The following is a 22,619-nucleotide window of genomic DNA, read 5'->3' on the forward strand; positions in this document are numbered from 1 at the left end:
AAGGGAGGCTCACAGGAAAAAGGCAGCAGGGGCAAGTACCCTTCACTTCCAATAAATAGTCCAGCAGCATTATAAAAATACTAAAAGTAACTCTTTATTAAATAGACATACAAATATATAATTTCACATTCAAAGGTGGTTTTTTTTTCTCAAAGAATTACCGCATGAGAAGACGTTAAGACCAATAAGGTGGTAGTTTCTGTAAACAACCCCCAGAGCTTAGTCATCCATTTGGGAACGAGACACATCCCCTAAGCTGTGAGTGAGATAGTCATTTCCTTGTTCAAACAAGGAAGGTTTCCTTCTTCCTCGTGGAGGTCTCATAATGAAACAAATACAAGGTAACTAGCAAGTGGGTAAATCCTGTGGATTCCTAAGCTCCAGCAGCATCCCTATCTCGTAACTCGGTGTGGAATCATCCACACTGGAACATAAACAAAATGTGCTGGGGCAGCCAGGTGGCTCAGCAAGTAAGAGCACCGGCCCCCAATGTCGGGATGGCCTGGGGATCAAATCCAGGCTCAGACACTTAGCACCACACCGAGAAATAACTGGCCATGTAACCTTGAGCAAGTTACTTAACCCCGATTGCTTAAAAAAAAAAATGTGCACAGATATGGGGTCCCTTCTGCCCTTCCCACCGGGGCCACGTCAGCGTTTCTCTTCACCTTTTCCTAGGTCATATGCCACTGGAGCCACCATATGTCAGAAGCAGGATAATGAAAACGTAGATGTCTGAGGCCTTTGGCTACCATCAGAAGAAAAAACGATGAAACTCAAAGGTTTTCATTGTGGTCCCATGGTCCTCCCACTTGCCATTCTGAGTTAACTCACTTCACCTCTTCATCTGTGATCACCAGTTTTGGACCTACATCTACTTCCGTCCATCACTAATGAATAACATACCCTGAGGTCCTGGTGACAAGTACCATATACACACCAAAAAGAATGTGTAATCTTGGGCATAGAGTAAGAAAAAACATTCTCAAGAAAAAGATGGCAATTGCCATGAAACACTTCCACAAAACAGAAAAATTATGACAATTTAAAATTGATATCTTACCAAATTAAAATTTTCTTCTTACTGACTTTAATTTCCATGAAAGGTGACCACGAATAAAGAAGCTTCACAGGCCAATTTCAGCTCAGTCTTTCAAATGAAAAGTTAACTTGCGAACCAATTAAATGCTTGTGTTCCTGTGACCTGGGTGTTGGAGGAACCACTTCTATCTCTACTCCAGTGGATCTGACCAGACAAGTCATGTGACCAGTCCATGGAACCATCCACAATCACTTCAGGGATATTTAAGTTCTAGCAGTTTTCTGATAAATGGCATAAAGACGATATGGAAAACATTATACTTGTTATGAGACCAAATTTTCCCCCATTACCTACTAGGGTCTGGTGTCTAATCAAAAGCTTCAGGGAATGACAATGAACTTATTTCCCATTAGACAACAACCAAATAAATGCCAAACTAAGTGTGGTGATCACAAACTCATCTCTTTGAAGAAAGGATGGACCAGTGCTTCCTGGGCAGTGATTCTTGTCGCTGGATTTAGATCTAAGAGTTTATCAAGCAGGTCATAAGCTTCATCAGGGACTCGATCCCAGCCTTTCAAACTGGCCTGATGCTCATTCATGGGAGTTTCTGAGACACCCCTGCTATCTTCATGAAGTGAGCTCCCTGGATGCTCCATGTGGAGAGGCAGCTTCAGTTTCTGGTCAGTTCTCAATGACAGAGTAGATTCATGAGCATGGTCATCTTGCTTTTCAACATCCAAACTGGGAGTGCCCCGAAGCCTCTCACAGAGGGTTCTGAGATTCTGCGCGGGGATTTCTTTGCTGCATAATACTGATTTGCCTAAAAGAGAAAATTGTCTCTAATTATTTGGATATGCCAGGACCGTTTCCCCCAAGGAAAGCCCATGTATGTAGCACTATTCAGGACGTTTACAAAGGAAACAAATACTGAATGAAGTTTAAAGAAGTGCATTGTAATAAGGTTGAGTTCTCTCTTCAGGGGGCAGGAGGTGTTCAGTGTGGGCTTGAATCATGCCTGACACCTATTAATTGTGTAACCATGGGCAAGTGTTTACTCTCAGGGTCTTTGCTTCTTCATCTATAAAATGGAGATGATGTCTGTAGTAAATACTTTACAGGGTGGTTGTGGGGATCAAATGAGATAATGTACATAAGTCTAAAAGAACTATATAAATGTCTAATTATTATTATAAGGAAGTAGAAGACAAGGTCATAGAATTATTAGAGCTTTAGAGCTGGAAGGACCTCAGAGGACATTTAGTACAACTCCCTCATTTTACAGATGAAAAAACCAAAGCCCAAGAAAACAGCAACTTGTCCAAGTTCATCTACATAGTATCAGATGTAGAATGTGCTGAAGGCCTAGGACTCCTGGGCTACAATAGTGAGAAGGCTTTATTAAGACCAATGACTTCCGAAAATCTCTTTGCTTTAAATCTGGCTGTGTAGACTAAAGGGCTACCTGCCTCGTACCCACCTGGCACCAGAGAACTCTCATAGATCTATAGGAACCCTGGCTTAGGAATCATTTCATCATATTCTCATCAGTCATCAATGATCTCTTAAAAACAATGAAGGAAGGGGCTTCTGTTCTCATCCCTAAGTAAAACTGAAGTCTGATGGATAAAAAGAATGTCATCATGCCATGCTGACAGGTCAGCGCTGTCACTTTGATAGTAAAAGCATGCTACCCACACTTTGCTCTGGACAGGCTCTCCCATATCCTAGAGTTATTCCGTGACTGGTGGTCTTACATTGGCTGAACTGAAAAATAATTTCAAACAGAAGATCTAGGAGAACAATCAGGAGGCTTATTTTATCCAACCCAAACAAAATGATAAACATTCATTTGAAGGCCTGCTAAGTCCTGTTTGCACCAGAATACTAAGAAGTTCAGTTTTGGGATGCTGACTCCCAAAATACAAATAAGCCACATTTAAGTGTAGAATACTATGTGCAAGTTACCTTATACAGTACAGGATATTTCCAAAAATATTTCTATTGGACTAAAAGTCTGCTCATAACTGTAGTGCAAATTTCTATATTTTATGTTTGTTGAACAAAATACACGCATTCTCCATTTACTTCATAAATGATCGGCCTTAGAAAAACAGTGGCTGTACCTTTTCAAAGATAATGGAATCTTGGAGGTTGCAGTTTCATGGCTCTTCATTTTATTTTCAACTTGTGGAAACTAAGATTTTACCTAAAATTACCTAAAATTGGGTATATCAAAACATTTTCAAGAACATGGCATATGCTAGGTTTTAAAGAATCATGTACTAATTTATTATCAGATAACTTAAATCTGCTTACCAAAAGTCTCAGCAGCCTGGATAGTTTCCCTGGATCCACGAACTGCCATAATCTGAGCCAAAGCAGTCAAATCATCACTTGCTTTGTAAAATGGATATCGCCCACTAAGCAAAGAGAGGAATATGACACCTGCAGACCACATGTCAATTGCTACAAACCAAAAAGAAACTTAAAATCACGCCATGATTTTGTCATCTGTATCCTCAGCTTAAAATACAAAGACACTTAGTTAAAATACAATCAATATTCCATTAAAAAATGATTAGCAGAAATCTGAAGGCGATCGAGGGGGACTTGAATAGATCAAGTTGTATAACCTGGAGAACACCTAAATTGTATAAAACAAACAGCCACTAGGGCAGAGATGCACTCCCCAGAAAAATGCCGTCTCTATATTGTTTTCACAATGGCACCCACCAGGTTGATGCTCAGCAGACCATGGTATTCCAAAAAAGATTCACGACCAGATAGTTATCACCAGGAGACACTGTTATTAACAATGTGGGGTTTTGTGTCTTTTTTAATAGCAGGAAGAATGTTGTTTCTGTTATAAAAAATAGTGTATTTTCAAGATGGCTAAAATGTGTTGTAAAAGGAGTGATTATGTTTGATCTTAATCTTTCTGGTTTATGTTCCATGAATTTCTTACAAATTTCTAGTGTACGCTCTAATATATTAAACTACCATTACCCAAATAACCCTGTGTTTAATTGAAAATAGTTTCTGCCCTCATAATTCACAGACCCAGAGCTGAGAAGATCCTTAGAGGCCATTGAGGCCAGCCAGAGACTGACCCTCTTGACTTCCCTAAGGGTCATGCAGCAAGTGACAGTGGGGAGATTGGAATTTGGACCATCAAACTTCAGAGCCAGATGCCCTTCCCTTGGACAGCACTGCCCCTCACAGCCAGTGCAATCAAATGCAGGTCTGCTTTTTAATCTAGACTTCAGTTTGGGGCCCTGGACTAAAAAGGAACCCAAACAGCTCCATATTTTCCAAGTATTTGGCTCTCTCTTTAGGATTCAGTTAGCGAAGCCTTAAAGAATAAATATTTTCAGTGTTTCTCCAACCAGGTCATTTTGTCTTTGTTATTTGCAAAATGTTGGGTCTTTGGGGCAGCCACGTGGTACAGCAGATAAGAGTACAAGGCCCAGAGTCGGGAAGATCTGAGTTCAAATCCAGCCCCAGACACTTGCTAACGGTGACTCTTAAGTCACTTAACCCTGTTTGTCTTAGTTTGCGCACCTATAAAATGTGGTAAAAGCAGCAGCTCCCTTCTAGGGTTGTGAGGATCAAGTGAGAGAGATATCTGTAAAGTGCTTATTAACACAGTGACTGGCACAGAGCAAGCATCACCATCACAGCAGCCTGCAAAATGCACCGGACACAAGTTTCTTTTGAGTAACTGGCTTAAAATGCAATGCAGGGTGGGCTGTGAGTGAGCAGGATCAAAGAAACTAATGTACAACAAAGAGCTTTTCAAACCTTAATTTCTATATTACTTGTTTGGAGGCATCATGATTTAGCAGGTTCAAATCCTGCCTCAGAGCCTTCCAAGCTGTGTGACCCTGGACAAGTCACCAAACGCTCTGTGTCTCAGCCAAGGCTGAACTCCAGGCCCTCTCAAAGGGGCCTGTAAATCTGTAATTGCAGAATCTCATTGGATGTCACTGAGCTGACCCACTTGTGCATATGGAAGCCAAAAAAAGACTGGCATCGGAGGTTCAGTTCCAATGCCACTGATTGTGTCCTTGGTCAACTCCCTTATGTTCTTTATCCAAAAAAATGGGGGTTATTCTGAACAACCTGACTTGCAAAATCAACATACGGAGTGTTTTCTAAATCCTAAAACAATACAGGAATGAGAGCCATTCATTTATTCACAGCTATTTTTCTATGGTAAAGGACAATACTCTTTCTTAGCAGGGGTTACCATCTAAATGTCTACCCTGGAATCTTAGAAGGGAATCAAAAACAAAGTAAATAGTGTAGAAAATATTGGAGAAAACTGCACTATTTCTTCTAAACCCCACACAGAACCTTCTATTACACAGTATATTTTTAAAACTACACCAACAACAAAATGAACCAGTCAAACCTGCATATTTTTCAAAACTACCAATCAGAAGAAAACCTGAAGTCTTTTTTTTTCCTGTTTGGAGGGGGGGAAGGCAGGGCAATTGGGTTGAGTGACTTGCCCAAGGTCACATGGCTAATGTTAAGTGTCTTCGGTTGGATTTGAACTCAGGTCCTCCTGACTCCAGGGTCACTGCTCTATTCACTGTGCCATCTAGCTGCCCCCTGAATAGTCTCTAAACCAAAATTTCACTTGTTCTGAATTCTGGATACAAACGTATTAACTTTTAATGTGAGGGCCAACTGTTCTTTTCACTGCAATCAATTTGTCAACAATATATTTCATGAATTCTATACAATGATGAAAAAAATTGTTATTAAGTACACAATATCTTTTCTTCAGAGATAATTTATTTAACAGAACTAATTACTTATGTAACTTAATGAAAAGCAAAAGGGGTCAAAATCCTAAATCACAAAATAATTCTAGTAAATACATAAAAAAAGAACCCAGCTAGACAGTAACAAATGTGGTGAACAGGTGTTTGATTTACAACATTACGCACCTGTAGTTTGATTAGGACACTTGGTCAAGACCTCTGGTGCTCTGAATCCTGGTGTACCAGCTCTGGGGGCAACTTGCTGCCGCCTGAGAAAAGAGAAAAAGACACTTCCAAATTAAGATTCTTGCAGTCTCAATTCCCACCTATTATTGTAAAGGTAAGTCTTCTATTACTGTACAATCTGTTTTCTAAGATTTCGTTCTCTTTTTAGAAGCATCTCAGATACTCAAAGCAGGCAGAACACAAATACTCTTCAATCTGGGAGGAAAAACTAACTCTGGTTATGAAATGTTTAAAAGCTCATTAATTAAGGTGAACACCCCAAACTTATTATTTTTGATTTGACGCAAACTAAGTCAACGTGACTAAGGCACAATCAGTGAACAAACGGTCTCATTCAACAGGGTAAGTAAGAAAGCTAGAGGAAATGTTAGTCTACTTAAGGAAACAAATTGAAGGAATTCCAGCCCAAGCCCCATGTAGTCCATAAAGAATTAGCTGGCCAACCAATCCCTCACTGACGTGCTCTAAAATTCTATGATATTTCTAATTTGTATTTTAGAATTGTGTATCTATAACCGGTTTCATGATTTGTGAATATTTTTTCTCTTTCTTGGGTACATGATAAGTTCCATGGGAGTAGAAGTTATCCCATAATTAACACTGTATCTCTTCCTTCTGCCCAGTACATAGTGAACAACTAAAAAATACTTGCTGAATATCTAACAGTATTTGCTGAAAATTGCAAAATGAAACATTTGATTTCTTGTGGTATAACTTATACTGATTTTTAACTAAAGCAAAGTAATTAATTCCTTATCATTCAATATGTGCACTCTTCAGGCCTCTTGTTTCTCTTTCCCCTGCTGCTAGCTTCCTGCTCACCTGTTTTATTATTCTACTAGAAAATGGGTAGAAAAAACAAGAAGAAATGAAGCTCAAATTAATCCACTTTGTTTCCTGTAAAATTCAAATGATATTCTGTCATTACAGATTTAAATTATCCATTCTTGCTTTGGTTTCCATTTCAAGAACGGTAGAGAACTTTGCTATTTGTGGCAAAAACAAAATATACAATGAAAAGAATACAGAAATACAACAGCAGTATAGGTTGTCAATAAATGTGTTGAGGAAAACTGAAATGGATTGTTTTCATAGTCCTCAAATAAGTGAAAGAAAAGATCCAGTTACAGTTCAATTTAATAAATACTGCTTAGATGCCTGTAAGGCACTCTCCCGGATGCTAGGGACCCAAAACCAACAATAAAACAGTCTCTGCTCTCAGAAAGCTTACCTTCTAACTATGGAAATATAACATCTACAAATAAGAATAACAAAAAGCAATGTAAAGTGGGGAAAATCTCTACTAAGTGGTAGAGAGAGAAGGAATACCCCATAGAGGAGTATTGTTGTTGAAGATTAAAAGAAGCCAAGAATTCTGAGAGGTGAAGAGGAAAAGACAAAACAATCCCGGGATGGGGTGAAGGTCAGAGAGGAAATGTCACATTCAGAGGAGAGCCAGCAATGCAGCACTTATACAAGGGAGCAGAAAGGCTGGAAAGTTAGGATAACTAGTGACTAGTCCACATCTGCTTCCCTTACCACTACCCTCAGGATGTCAGGAAGAGACCAAAAGCCTTCAGCACATTGGACAGACCTCCCACTGGAGCACATGACAAAAGTCACAGATGATAAGGAAGCAGGAATGGGCTGCAGTCAGCACTGTTGGAGCAAATACCCACACAGATGAGATCACAGAGCCATGGCAGTATGAGCCTGCTACAAGCAGGGTAGTGCAGACAAAGGCTCCCCAAGCAATTTATAATCTACTAGGCAAGGAGGACATGTTCACTTTTATGGTCACTTCCTAGATACAAGATAAGAACCCACAGAATCTTAGAGATGAGAAGAACCTTAGATGTTATCAAATCATTTTACAGAGAAGGAAATTGTGAGAGCCCAATGTTCCTTCCACATATGTATGTCATAAAAGACATACGAGGTGCTTTAGAGTTCAAAAATATGTGAAATCACTTCTGATTAGTCTGATCTAAATAAAAGATGAAACACTTGAGCTCAGTCTTAAAGGATAGACAGGACTGAGAGGCAGAAATGAAAATGGACAAGAACATTCTGGGTGTCCAACGGCCTGCAAATTACTGCTACCATTATGGGTTAATAACTCACAGGTCAGAAAACTGAAGGTGTGTTTGCGTAGTGGTGAGTAAACTAATTTAGTCAGAACACAGAAAAAGGTAGGCTGGGGTCAGATAATACAGAGTATGAATTTTTTCTTAGGCAATGTGAAACCAAGGGAGTAACATAATTAAAAGGGTACTTCAGAAAGTTTGTAAGTCTGAGCACATGACAACAAATCACAATAGAGGACTAACACAGGAAAACTGGTATCAAAGCTCTCATTTATGGTGGATTTATAGGAGAATAAGATTAAGAGGCCACACAAGATGGACACACTTGGATGGGCTGCAATCTTCACCAGAGGGAGTACTATTTATGTCAATCCACTGAAATAACCAAGTATACAAGAGGAAATGGAAAGAGACAAGACTGGAGAGTAGGAATTCAGTTATTATGACTGCTGCTGTTAATACTAACTTACATTTATATGGCATTTTCAAGTTTAGGATTTCCTAACTTAACAATAATTGTGAGAGGCAAATAGTTAGGAAAATACCATGAAAGTCCAAAGAGAAGGAATAAGGGCCTGCATGAGGGTCATGGCAGGTAAAAGAGAGAGGAAAGAATTGAGAAGCTCCCAGTGAGAGAAGAGAGGAGGGAGTCAAAGATAACCAAGATAACACCCCACTCAATCTAGTCTGCTACACTCTACCTGCTGGGCTCTAGCTAACTCCCTGCTGTCCATCTCCACCTGGATGTGCCCTGAGCACTGAACCCAGCTAACCCACACCTGCCCCACCCCCAGAGGCACCTGCCATCTCCAAAGCTGTGAATCCCGTGGTCATTCTCAGTCTTCCTCCCCTGTGGCCATCAGTAGTTTGTAACACTGCTGATCACCCCCTTCCTGGAAACCTCTTCCTTTGGCCTCTCACAGAACTCTCTCCTGGTTCTCTCACCCTTCGGACTGGGCTTTCAGGCCCTTTTCCATGCAGTTCCTTAGTAACCTCCTACTCAAGTGTCTTGATCCTATTCTCTTTTAATTCTTGAGAAAACAGAAATGGAATGAACCTCAGAAAGGGAATGGCCTCTATTACCCCTAATAAACAGCTGTCCAGCCTACACTGCAAAGCCTCTTGGAAAGTCACCTGCATCCGGCACATGGGCGGGCGAGCCCTGAAGAAATGCATGTCGACTAAAAGGAACTCGCTACTTCTCAAGGCAACTCGTTCCAATTTTGTTGGGTTTAATGTTACATTAAAATTTAAGGAACTTGAGTGTCCGGCTGCGTTTGTGTGTATTGGGAGAGAACTGCAGTGGGCATTAGGCTAACTACTGGCTTCTGCTAATTTGCAGACGTCAGTATGCCCCTTCTGGGATGGATCTGTTCTCATGAAAATGACCAGTGCTAATCAGAAGGGCTGGAAATAGATCACTCAGCCCCAGCATGAGCTGTGAGCACAGAGCCCAGGGAATTTCACAACCTGAAACTGTCAACACTTTCTCACTTGGTGATCTCATCAGCATTCATGGGTTTAATTATCATCCCTGTGCAGCTGGACTCCCATCCCCATAGATCTAGTGCAAGTGTATCTCCCAAACTCCAATCACGCTGAACATTCCCCCAGATACCCTGTCAACATCAGAAGCTCATCTTCTTCCTGAATCCTCCTCAGCTAACCTCTCCAATTTAAGTCTGGTCCTTAGGGCCTTCCACAATCTAGCTCCAGTCTCTTTTCCAAACTTACTTCACCTTATCACCCTTCACAAAATCTGCGATGTAGCCAAAATGGCCTCCCGGATCTTCCCCACCCCCACCGTTCATCTCCTGCCTCCAAAGCACTCGACCAGATGCCCCCCACCTGGAAGCCTTCCTCTCGAATCCTGCTCCTCCTTGGTTAAGCTCAGGTGCCCCCTCCTCAGGAGCATCTCCCCTCATTTTGCTCCATTCCAAGTTCACTGCACTATAACTGTTCAATTACCAATTACATACTTTGAAAAATGCATGCACATGGTGCATCTCTCCTCTCCAACAGAAAGCAATCTTGTGCAGGGCAGTTATCACTGGTCTGGAGCTTTAAATCAGAGGCATCACACTGGCCCCCACCAGATTCCAATGTAACAGGGACATGTTTAACAAAAGAAGTGAAAACACAACATAACACGGATGATGCTAATTTGTGGTTTTCTAAGTCGATGTGCAGCAGAGGGACTCCTTTCTATTTGAGTTTGAGACCACTGATGTAAGAACCTGAGGAAACATTCAGTCCCAAGCCCTCATTTTACAGATGGGGAAACTGAGGCCTAAAGAGTAAGTGACCTGCTCCAAGATACAACTGAGCTGGGATTCAAATTTAATGTGATTCTTCCACGTCTATCAACCTATCGGAGAAATCAGATTATTACCTTGGCTTTCCTTCACCTGGTAATATCAGCAAATGCTGTATCATATTCCCAGTCTTATTTCACACTACTCTTTCTTGTTCCAGTACGTGCTGGTTACTTCCCAATTTTGTCCAGTTTTCTGCCCTTGTGAATGCGCTCCGGGGAATTTCCCCATGCCTGGCCCACTTTCCTTTGCCATCTCTGGCTATTCCAATGTCATCTTCTGCACAAGACTTTCCTTCGTCCTCCTTAAAGTGCTCAAAGCTTTAAAGCCTAAAAGCTTAAAGTGCTCTCGCTCACCTCACGCTTTCTTAAGGACTTATCATTTTGGACTTCAATTGTACAATATTCCTCTACTTCATGAAAATCTTATCCTGTCCCACTTTTCTACTAGGAATTCTGGAGTTGTTAAAGACTAGATGACAATTTATCTCCAAATAACTCCATCCTCCCAGGTTCACAGAAGGGCCCAGCTTTTCAGAGCAGCATCACCTGGTTTTAGTTATTCTGTGTGAGGGGAAGGGACATGAAAGAGGAAGGCAGAAAATCATTATGTCAGCAAGTCAACTGTGAATTTCTATGGTTCCAAAAAAGCCATATTCTCCTTTCAAACTATTTGCATATAACAGCAAAAAATGTTTTCCTAATAGCATATGCATGTGAAATGAACACCATATGAAAACGGTCATCATTTGTTTGTCTTGCAAGGAATCGCTCCGCTCCTGGGGCAGCACAGGGGCAGCACTGAGACCTCAGTACTGTGTCCTCTATGTTCCTTACTATGCTGCCCACCAAGCTGCTGCAGACAATCTCTAACCTGCCAGATGCCCAAGCAGGGATTTTTTACAACACTCTTCAACCACGTTACCTTGAAAGGCAAACACTGCAAACTTGATCTGTTGCGTAACAGTCACAGGTCAGGTTAGCTGGGCAAGTGCTAGCAGTTTTCCTCGCTAGGTTACTGGTCACAGTTTTCGTAGAAACAACTTTCTTTTTTGTTGTTAACTTTCTAGATGTGACATCCATCGGTTTAGGTTGCTTTATGAGCTGTAAAGAAACACTTTAAAGTTACATTGTTGTCTAGTTTTGGATGTTTCTAAGTATTATATCAAAAGTACTGGTGCCAAAATATAACTTCTAAAGTCACAATGTGAATACCAGGTTATGACTACAGATTACAATGCAGCCCACTCTGGTCTGATAAAAGATTTTAAGTCTTTCAGTTTCATAAAATCCATTTTTGATGATGACACATTATTTAAGTCATACTTTGAACTATCACATTAGGTTACATGAGCAAAGGGCCACTCTCATTTTCTTGGAGGCCTTTGTAACTCTGATAGAGGGGAATAGGAAAGGGAATATTCTCGTGTCTAGCTCCATTTCAGAACCACAGACTGCACAAAGAGAATGGGTTACTAGCTTACAGATATTACTAATGTTAATATCTCGAACCAGGAGCTTGGGCCAATTTTTGAAAATTTAATATTTACAACCATAATCTTTTACATTTTTAAAATGCTATTTTCCCTGCTCTGTTACCAAATTTCAAGTAGACCACTTGAAAACATAACCAGAAAAAATGTACTATCAATTAACCAATGACTATTTACTTAGTGCCAAATGTAAACATGGTCTATGAAGAAAGCAGCTTCACTTTAACTGTAGCAACAGCTAGATACCAAACCATCTGAATCACTTCATGAGTAAAATGCAAAATAAATCTGGAGACCTGGCAGTCTGGGCCAGAGATCCAAAGCAGCCATCTCTGGGGCACAACAAAATTCTAGCTTTTTTCACAATGACTAACACCAGGTCTAAGTCCCTAAACTGTTGGTGTGTGTAACTCATTGATCGGCATTACTTACTTTCACGGCAGGGCTCTCATGTGAAATGGAGCTTTGTATATTGAAATTTCTTTCTCCCAAAACAGAGCGCTGGACAGAAAGGCCTACAGATCCCTCCTACAATACCAACAAAAACAAGGACAATAAGGATTATATCTGTAATACTTTCTGCCAGCTTTCCTCTGCTATAGTTTTGAAAGAGTTAAGGGACAAACAAAAACAGCTGCAAGCAAGTCATTTTGAGGCACCAAAATACTTCTGTGAAAGAAGAGAATAGTCTGGACAGAGCCATTAACCCCTGACAAAGAAGCCCCCAGCCCCCTAGTGGACCCAAAGAAGGCCTAAAATCCTTTGCATGGATGTGAGCCTTTGCTGTGAAGCTAAAATGGAGATAGACACTAGAGAAACGTTCTTTTCTGCATTTGCTGCAAATACTGTTTCTTCTTTAAAAGAATCCTTACCAATGTTTTTTACGACAAGTGGGAAAAAAAATCAAGCATTTTGTTTCATACAGAAAACATGTGACTTCGTACTATAATACACGTGACCAGAATGTGGCTTATAAACCTGGGAGCTAAATCTCAAATGTCATAAAATAACAAAAATAATTCACTACAAATCTTATCAAAATGCTGTCAGCTGAAGACAGATACCAAATGTAAAATAATCACCAAGTATTGTTTCAGTGTTATATCCCCCCCTGTTGGATGAAAAAAAAATACACTTTAAAAACAGTACAAAGTTATCAAAAACAAACAAAAAAAGGGGTAGAACCTTGCCATCTTTTCCTTGTTTAGTCTGAATTTGTGCGTGTGAGTAGGGCCTTTTAACAGCTGTTTGAGTGGATGACTGAGATAGCGCTTTTGGTGCTGGGACACTCACTGAAACCTTGTTTGCCTTGACTATGGGAGCTTTATTTTGTGAACAACTTTCCTGTTGGGCTTCCGACTGGACCAGTTTGAGTAGATCTACTTTTGTATCACGGGTTCCTTGGGCCAAGCCAAAGTCTACTAAGGCATACCTACGAAACAGAATTGGGCACACAGGTTAGCTTTGCAGCAGCTCAAACAACAGAAGTGTCAGCAGTAATATGACCTATTCTATGTTTATCTAACCACATCTGTAAAGAATCAAGCCACTATCAAGTAATCAATACCTGGTCATATTTCCTTTCCTGAAAAGGGGGAAGAAGTTTTCCTTAGCAATATCACTTAAGAATTCTATCATAAGCCATGACAGAGACCTTCGCTCAGAGGGGCTCCAGAAGCACGCTCTTCGTCTGCCTTTCTCAATTCTAAAGCCAAGAGTGAAAGCATAAAAGGGGTGAATTCTACCTAGAGGTCTGATTCTTGGTTTTCTGATGATAGCAGCAGAATCATAAGGTTTCTAGCTTGCTGTCATACTAGGAACTTTCCACATTAAAAGCTTTAAAAATATGTAGTCTAATACTACACAAAAAGCTGAATCTGATTCTGATTTAAAGAAAGTAGAATGGCAAAAAGCAAGTCAGATGTGTGCAAAAATCACAAACGAGAAATGTTCTAGCCTTGCTGTCATAAACAATGTGTTATGATAATCACATCATTTATCAGCACACAGAAACATGTGCAGCCTGTAACATACTCTTACCCAGCCAAAGTCAGCATCAATAAAATAAACAAAAAATAAGCCCCAAGTTGAAAACTCTCACCAATCTAATAATGAATTATTTACCATTAAATCCAGTTTTGAACACTGGAGCTGTTTCTTCTTAAATTGTTTTTTATTGCTTTGAGTATAATGGATAATTCCTTTTATAGACACAGACTGTTTCACTGTGAAAACTTTGTTTTCTCACTAAGTTTTCAACATGCATTTTCAAAAGCAGTATGTCTCCATTGCTGCTACAGACCTTTACCTAGAAAGTCAGAGCCCACATGGGACATCTTGCCAACACCTGGACTTTATCTATTCACTTTACACACTCACTTTTTAAGGCGCCTATTGTATAAGAAGTTGCTGGGCTTGACATCTCGATGGACAATCCCAAATTGATGAATGCGTCTCAAAGCTTTAAAAAGATTAAACATATATTCTCGAACTTCTTGAAAGGAAAGAGAATTCAAAATTTCCTGAAACACATGTTTTAAGAAATAAAAATAAATAAATGATTATTCTCCAATTAAAAAACAAATTGTTTAAACATAAGGAACCCTAAGACTCACCAAAAAGGATTCATGTTCCAGATACGGCATTGCAATAACCACATGATCGTTTTTTCTAAAGCAATACTTAACTCCCATGACATTATCTTGCCCCCTAGAGGAAAAAAAAAAAAAAGAAAAATCAGAATGCTGTACAACCTTGTTGGATGTTTAGAAATGGAATTTTTTAAAGCATAAATTATATTTAAAGACTAATGTGAAATAAGAAGCACAATGCATTAGGCAATGCAAGATTAGCTGACATTCAACCTTTATCAATAAAGATGTGGCCAAGGTTGGGATTTAATGGAACTACAACCAAGGTGACATGTCCATGTTATTCTTTTTTTTTTTTAAAGCAATTGGGGTTAAGTAACTTGCTCAAGGTTACATGGCCAGTTATTTCTGGGTGTGGTGCTAAGTATCCGAGCCCGGATTTGATCCCCAGGTCATCCTGACACTGGAGCCGGTGCTCTTACTCGCTGAGCCACCTGGCCACCCCCATGTTATTCTTAACAAGTCACCTACTCTTTACTTCAATTCTCCCCACTTTGCTTTCTTCTTCACTTCAGTTCTCCAATTCCTACTCTGAATTAGCAGCTTATAGGAAATCACAGGGCCCAGCTTGGTGCTTTCCCCAATGAGGAAATGCCCCCTCCAGAGGGCATTCTTTTCGAGGAGCTTTGAGGCTCAGGAAGTTACTCAAGGAACCAGGAGGTGATGTGACTTGCCCAGGGCCCCACAGGTCTTCCTCTCTGAAGGACGGTTCTCTATACCCCAAAGCCTCTCACAGTAAACCATAATACATAAAAACAAATTTTTTTCTTTTGGAAAAAACTATGAAAGCTACAAGCTAACATAGGTATTGAAAAGAAATTATAAAATCCAAATACTTGTATTTAAAAGACTCTCAAGTGTAGTATTTTAAAGCCTAAATTCTCAAGGTTCATTTGTTTATCATGTTCACAGTAATGTGACAGACACACTGGGGACAAGGAAAGAAGCACCAATCTCAGAGAACTCCAATCTCTGAGAACTTCCCACCCGGTGGCGGGGGGAGGGAGGAGAGCTACCTGGAGAAGACATAGTCAAGGCAGAGGGATCCGTGGAGATGAATTAGACTATACCTGGGGACTCTGAGTACATCAGCTTCAGGAGAGTAACAGAAATGAAGCCAGAATGTGAGCGTGAAGGAGGGAAAGGAAAGACAGGAAATAGGGGAAGTCACAACCGGAGAAGCTAATTCAATTAAGGCCAGAAACTGCCCCAATACATCTGGGGTGTTGTATGTGCTCTGAGGCACATCTGGTTTGAAAGCACTATTCAGATCCCTCATTTTCACATGAAGGTGGCCTGGGTGGCGCACCAGCTCTGAGAAGTCCTATCAAACCAAAAAGGCTCCGAGGCTCGACCCAGTGACAGAAGGCGCCTGCTGTCTGCGGACCCAACTAGATATTTGTCTAGCATGTTGTCTATCAGGTGAGGGATTCCAGGCTCACTCCGCTAAGGCGGCTGCTGCTGCACTACAGAGGGGCTGATATCCACGCTGGTGGAGGGAGTACGTGAATCCTGGCTTTGTCCTGGCAAGCTGGAACGCCACCCGGAAGGGGACAAGTAGGATGTAGCAAGGAGGCCTAATGTAAAGGTCAGTTAAAGAGCTGGAACAGATAATGAAAGCGGAAGGGACTAGAGCAAGTCAAGTGCCTACGATGTGCCAGACACCGTGCTATCCAGCTGGGATACAAAGCAAGGCAGAAACTGTCTCTGCCCTCAGGGAGCTCACAGTCTAACCGGAGAGACAATATGCAAACAACCAGGCTCCTACAAGATATTTATGGAAGAGACAGAAGGTAATCGCAGAGGTTTCTCTGCACCAGCAGCTGACAGCTGCCTTCAAGCAGTTAAAGAACAGGTTCTGCCTGGTCCCAAAGGACAGAACTAGTAGCAACAGGTACAAGCTGCAGAGAGGTAGACTGAGGCTCAACAGAAGAGAAAACATGCTAATAATTAAAACTATGCAAAAGTGGCCCAAGGCTGCCTGGGATCGCTATCTCAACAACGGCCTCCCAACAGAGGTTGGATGACAATCTGTCGAGGATGCGGTGGACGAGGATCCTGTTCAGGGAGAGGCCGCACTACCCAGGCTCTGAAGTCCTCAGAAGAAAGGTTTCCGAGAGGAGGGAACTGGAAGCAGGCTGTAAAGGATGAGCCGAAGAGATGCAGAGGGAGAAGGTTTTTTTTAAAGGGCAGAGGTTTGGAGGGACGGGAGGAAAAGACAGTGAAGATACTGAGTCAAACGTTCAGCACAGAAGAACAGCAGGACTGAAGGTTAGAAACACCGACTGGGATCAGAATGTAGACAGAGCTGAATGCCAGGCTGAAGAATGTACACTTTTATCCTATGGATGATGGAGGGTCAAGGAATGTTTTCTAGTCAGGGAATACCCGAGTGAAAGCACCCTCTAGCAGCATTAATTTGGGGCTAATAGACATGCAATGAATTGGAGAGCAAAAACATTGGGGACAGGAAGGCCAGTTAGAAAGGAATTTGGGGATAAAGTGAAGAGGTCTGGGAATGCAGTGGAAATGAAAAGAAAGCTGAGCTTAGGAGGGAGGAAGAGCCAGGAGCTCATTCATAAATCAAATATAGAAAGTAGAAAGGAGGCTCAAAGATGACTTCTCCTGCTTTATCCTGGATGAGCTGGGGAACAGTGTTGTGAATGGAAGGATACCGATTTGTAATTCAGGGTCAGATATGGTGAGTTTAGTGTTATAAGGACATCCCATGGAAACATACACTGCACAGCTAGGAGAGTTTGGGTGAGAGGCCAGGGCTGAAGACACAGATCCACACAGAGTTTTAATATTTAAGTTATGAGAATAGGTTGTCTATGGGAGAGAACATAAAGGGAACAGGACCACATCTTGATGGATATCTTTCATTAAGAGGCAGGAAAAAGAAGAGCAATCAAAACAAGACTGGCAGGAGAAAGGAGAAATCCAAGACCCAGCACCACTGAAGCCACAGGAAGATAAGGTGACTAACAATGTCAAATGAAGCAGAGGTACCACAGAGAATGACAGCTGGAAAAAGGACTTGGCCAGAAAGCTGCTCTGCATGTGACTTTTGGGAAGAGGGTCAGTACAGTGGCAAGGATGAAAGCCAGGACACAGAAGAAGTGTAATGAAGAAACAGAGACAGAGGATTTAAGTCACTAATTTAAGAAACAGGGTATTAAGAAGGTGGATATCAGGATCAAATAAATACTGTTTTAAGATGGGAAGATCTGTACTCGTCTGAAAGTGTAAGGGGAGAGAGTAAAAGATACCAGGAAAGGAAGGAGAGAGGACTTGAACTATGCAGTCAAGTGAAGAGAAAGATGTAGCAGACAGCCCACTTCCTATGGCAAAAGTAAAGGCAAGGTGATCTGCTAGAAATAAATAAGAATTCACAGTTACGATTTCACCATTTTAAAATAACTGATTTATTAATTCTTGCTTTAGGAAAATAAGGTCAGTGACCATTAAGGTCATGTTTAACCCTCTTTGAACAGCCTAGAACTGAGATCTATCACTGCAAAAAGCAACAGTGACTGTGTGCAAGTTGCCAACCTCGACACCAAGAGATGAGATCCAAGGGTGCAGGGTCTTAGAGGGTATCATGCAATTCATAACCAGGCTCCTGGTCAGTCATCCTTGTTGTAGCCTCCTCAAAGATCTTTTCTAAACTGCAGTTAATGTAACCCAAGGAGATTCTAAATTACCCACCCAGCCACAGTAAGACACTGGAGTTCAGCAGCAATTCTTATAGGATGGCTTGTAGGAATTAAGTGTTTCAGAGCAATTTTCTCCTCAGGTCCCATTTTTAACTGTGCAGTGGCCAAGTAAACAGAGCTGAAAGTACCTGCGAAAGGTATTAAAAAATCTTTAGTATCTGGTTTTTGCAAGCATAACAAAACCCTACTAAAATGCTAAATTGCAAAAGATATTTTAAGTACACAAAATTATAACAAACCATCCGTTTTTAAAGTTGGTTTTATCAGTAATGAGCCTATCAACAGATTACAGTAAACATAATGAAAAGTAAAATATGGCATATTTCCATTCTGAATAAGTTCTTCCTTCCCCTAGACTGCTTTGGAGTGTGCTATAAGTTCCCATAAACCTCTGCAAATCTATACAACTAGGTTTATATCAATATTTCCAAGGTTAACACCAATATTTCATTCTAATGGTTTGATAAATTGGGATGTTTTAGTTTTTTTCCCTAAAGACAACCACACGGGTTTGATGGCAAAATTAAGAATGATATTTAAAAATCTAGTCTTTTGGACGGCTAGGTGGCACAGTGAATAGAGCACTGGCCCTGGAGTCAGGAGGACCCAAGTTCAAATCCAGCCTCAGACACTTAACACAAAAACTAGCCATGTGACCTTGGGCAAGTCACTCGACCCCAATTGCCCTCCCAAAAGCAAAAAAAAAAAAAAAAATCTAATCTTTTAAACAGAATTCTCTACCCTAATATTTAGAAACTAATTACAGATATCATGTTCTCATTTTCTAATCTCATAGTCCTGCCACCTTCACCTCATGCTCTAAGTATTTATTCTTCACCCATTCATTCACTAACACACTTTTTACTTTCTTAACCCTTTTCAAATCTGCTTTCCAGACTGATTCATGGCCCACTCCCTTTCCCCTGTAAATAGGTTTCCTGATTCATCCAGCATCTCTTTATTTTTTTTTTAAGCAATCGAGGTTAAGTAACTTGCTCAAGGTTACATGGCCAGTTATTTCTGGGTGTGGTGCTAAGTATCAGAGCCTGGATCGATCCCAGGTCATCCCGACTCTGGGGCCGGTGCTCTTACTCAATGAGCCACCTGGCCGCCCCTAAGCAATTGGGGTTAAGTAACTTGCTCAAGGTTACACACAGCATCTCTTTAAATAATTACTAACATTATGCTATTGTTACTATACAAACTCGATTTCCTTTGTTACATCATTTTAGGTTTTATGTTAATATGACAAAAATGTTTTAAAAATTCTATGACATTTGCATATATTAAACAGATTTGTGTATTTTGACTTAATAGAGTGCTCATTAATGTACTGGAAGGGAACACTGAAAGGATACACATAATTCAGTTTCATGTATTTAATGTGTTTCATTCCAACTTAAAAGTAAGCTAATAAAAACTCTTTAAAGTAAAAATTCAACTAAGTGACAAAACCTGTTACTATGTCAAAGTTAATAATATAACTTAATTTTCTTAACATTTAAAAAGGAATATTAAAGGGAATGTCTTCAATAAGAAATAATGGGTACCAGAAACATACACATCTGAAAAAATATAGGAATCATTTTTTTAAATTCAAAATTAGTCCCAGATTTACCTTCTCCAATTTTATCCTCAATCTTAAACACATTACCAAGCTGTGGTACTGCTTCATATAGTTTCTCAATATCTTTTTCAACCCCTGTTGAGGAAATAAACATTTGAAAGCATTTATAGTCACACTCAATTAACCAAAGTAGATTTACTACATATTTCCTGAAGTTAAAGAAGCCGGTGAAATGAATCATAAAACCCAAGTGCTTAGATATACAAACAACAACAGTTTACGAAACTGACAGGAAATTATATAAATTTATGTTTACCCAAATGTAACTTACGCAGGCTGTAGAATTTTCATACAAAATTTACAGTTTTAGAATTACACAACTTCAATCTCAATTACTTTTTGATCAGCTAAACATAATCACACCACCATTACTTTGGGTCCGGCACAAAAGAACTCAGGTCAGCAAATAACCAAGGACATTTTGTGTTCTTATCACTAGATGGCGTGACAAGGACATGATACATTCTTGGAAAACTGAGCTTCTTTCCCTGAAATGTACGAGCTCTTGCAGATTCAGAAAACCGTTCCCATCTAGGGTGCCCCCGATGGTACCTTTGATGAGTACTACTAGTGCTCAGCAGGAGCTTGAAAAATTTCCCAAGCAATGTGCATTGTAAGAACTGCCAAGATGGTCTTAAAGGAATTTAAGGCCTTTATACCAATTACGATATAATGAAAATCCTTAGCAGGAGTAAAGAAAGACTGTCATAGGAAGACATTTTTTTTTTCAGGCAACCAGGGTGACTTGCCCAGGGTCACGAAACTAGTAGATGTCAAGTGTCTCAGAGTCGATTTGAACTCAGGTCTTCCTGACTCCCAGCCTGATGTGCTGTCCACTCCACCACCTAGCTGCCCCCAACATTTTTAGACCTGCCATTATAATATTTGGCCCAGGAATTAGAAAGCTTTTAAAGCTGTCATGATAGTTTGGAGTTTGGGAAAACGGTAGCAAGGACGTGCATCATTCATTTGAAACACTCTGACCATTCTCCAGGCACAATTTTATAGAATTCTAATATGCTGGTAGAGTAGCCAAAGGTGGGTGCAGGAACAGACGAGAGGATATAGCATGGAGAATGGAGCCAAAGTCCAGGCAATACTAACAAACAAACGGTGGCCTTTAAGGATCACAAAGCCAAAGGGACTTATGTGCTCATCTCTAATATGTGAACATTCCCTGTGTTACTAACATTCAGCCTGGAACTGAAAGGTGGATTCTGCCATTTTATGTGGTTCTAGAAACAATAAACTCAGGTCCTAAGTAGGAAATAACTGAAGGAAAAAATCTTCCACAAGCACTGACATGCGGCATTACAACTGGTAGAATTCAATCCAACAAAATATATCAAGTACTTATTGTGTTCAAGGCATTGTGCCCAGAAGGAAAAAATACAGTTCTCAGGCCAGAGGAATTCTTTTAATCTAACAGGGAGAAGACAATAGCTAAATAAATAAGGAGACTACAAGGTAGAATGGGATATGGGTGAAGGAGACATCCAGATAAACGGCCTAGTAATTAATATCACTTTAAGAGGCAAAGTTTCTAGAGTTCCTCATGCAAGGCAGAGAATCCGCCAAAGAAGTATCCCTAAGTCTGGATGGGATGGGACCCATGATAACCTTCTATAAGGCCAGCTTTTTCATTTAAAAAGAAGGTGGGAACAGGGAGGGGAACTTAGTAGCGTTGTGCATTAAAAAGATATATTCACGGGAGAAAACCTAGGAATCCGAGGGGAAAGCACAGTGGAAAGAAACTAAATAGAAGCAGAAATGGATGAATAATTAAATACTCTGGCCTACCTGGACTGAGAATAAGCAGAAAGGAAGTTTAGGGTATACCCTAACCTCAGTATGGCACAAAGCCAGGACAATACCAGCATGAACTTCAAGGGCTGAACCTGGAGTCAGGGAAACCTGGGTTCAAACACTGCCTCAGACACTTACTAGCTGAGAGACCCTGGGCAAGGCTGTCTGCCTCAGTTTCCTCATCTGTAAAATGGGGGAAATAACAGCACCTATCTCCCAGGGTTGCTGTGAGGACCAAATAAGATGATATTTGTACTTTGCAAAAAGTACATGAAAGCATTATATACATGTTAGCTAATTTTTCTCCAGTGCCTAGCACATAACAAGCATTTAATAAAGGCCAGCTGACTGAGTGTGTCAAAAACAGAGAAGCTGCTATTTTTTTTGGACTGCCTGAACAATTATTTCATCTTTCAAAAGGCAGAAAAACCACCATGGGTACTGGTTCTGGACTTGATTCTGATCAATAAGGAAGAACTTTGGGTCAAAGTAAAAATAACAGAAGCCCTGGAAACCAAGGAGCTCTCTTCCGTTAGGACTGGTGAGAGGGAAGCTAGGAGAAGTCTGGCGTGCACTCGCAGTTCCCAAAGGGCTCAGAGGAAGGGTAACTAGGAGGCCAAGCCCCACAATGCCACAGGGCAAGCCAGCCTGGGGGGGCAGGAAGGGAGCAAGAGTGCAATGCTGGAGACAATCACCACGAATGGGAAAAGGTGGGTTTATCCAAAAAGACCAACGCAGACAGATGCAGAACTCAATGGCCAATATCACTTTTTAAAAGACACAAAGATGGAAGCAAGAAAACAGAGGATGAACATAAAAGCCTAGAAGTGTCCTATACATGTTGTCAATAGTACTTAAA

At 40.6% G+C, this 22,619-nt stretch overlaps 1 protein-coding gene across 5 annotated transcripts; it reads right to left on the reverse strand.

Moving 5' to 3' along the window:
* Nucleotides 1-69: 69 nt before the first annotated feature.
* LOC138165090 (cell division cycle 7-related protein kinase-like) lies at nt 70-20,413 on the reverse strand. 5 transcript variants are annotated; one of them, XM_069093238.1, is made up of 11 exons: nt 20,226-20,411; nt 19,946-20,029; nt 18,320-18,455; nt 14,573-14,666; nt 14,337-14,479; nt 13,143-13,389; nt 12,390-12,485; nt 11,390-11,568; nt 6,004-6,086; nt 3,362-3,511; nt 70-1,865 (listed from the first exon to the last, which is right to left on the reverse strand). In XM_069093238.1, the coding sequence occupies exons 3-11, from the start codon at nt 18,412-18,414 to the stop codon at nt 1,492-1,494; spliced, it is 1,461 nt and encodes a 486-aa protein (XP_068949339.1). In that variant the 5' UTR covers nt 18,415-18,455; nt 19,946-20,029; nt 20,226-20,411; the 3' UTR covers nt 70-1,491. The 5 variants fall into 5 exon arrangements, with proteins under 5 accessions (XP_068949339.1, XP_068949342.1, XP_068949341.1 ...); XM_069093241.1 differs by having other exon boundaries at nt 12,390-12,483; nt 13,300-13,389; nt 20,226-20,410; XM_069093240.1 differs by having other exon boundaries at nt 13,251-13,389; nt 20,226-20,407.
* Between the last annotated feature and the right edge of the window lie 2,206 nt (nt 20,414-22,619).

The sequence above is a fragment of the Petaurus breviceps genome, unplaced genomic scaffold (assembly GCF_028583685.1).
Source record: "Petaurus breviceps papuanus isolate PSGF00001 unplaced genomic scaffold, PetGlider_PUasm1.0 207, whole genome shotgun sequence".
NCBI lineage: Eukaryota > Metazoa > Chordata > Mammalia > Diprotodontia > Petauridae > Petaurus > Petaurus breviceps.

Bases quoted from the DNA above. Each gene is read 5' to 3' on its own strand.
- LOC138165090 (XM_069093238.1), bottom strand. From the start codon at position 18,414: ATGGGACCTGAGGAGAAAATTGCTCTGAAACACTTAATTCCTACAAGC. The intron at 11,569-12,389 runs GTAAGTAATGCC...GTTTCTTTACAG, and splicing joins ATGAGAGCCCTGCCGTGAAA to CTCATAAAGCAACCTAAACC. The intron at 6,087-11,389 runs GTAACGTGGTTG...CTCTTTTCTCAG, and splicing joins TGCAGTGTTTGCCTTTCAAG to GCGGCAGCAAGTTGCCCCCA.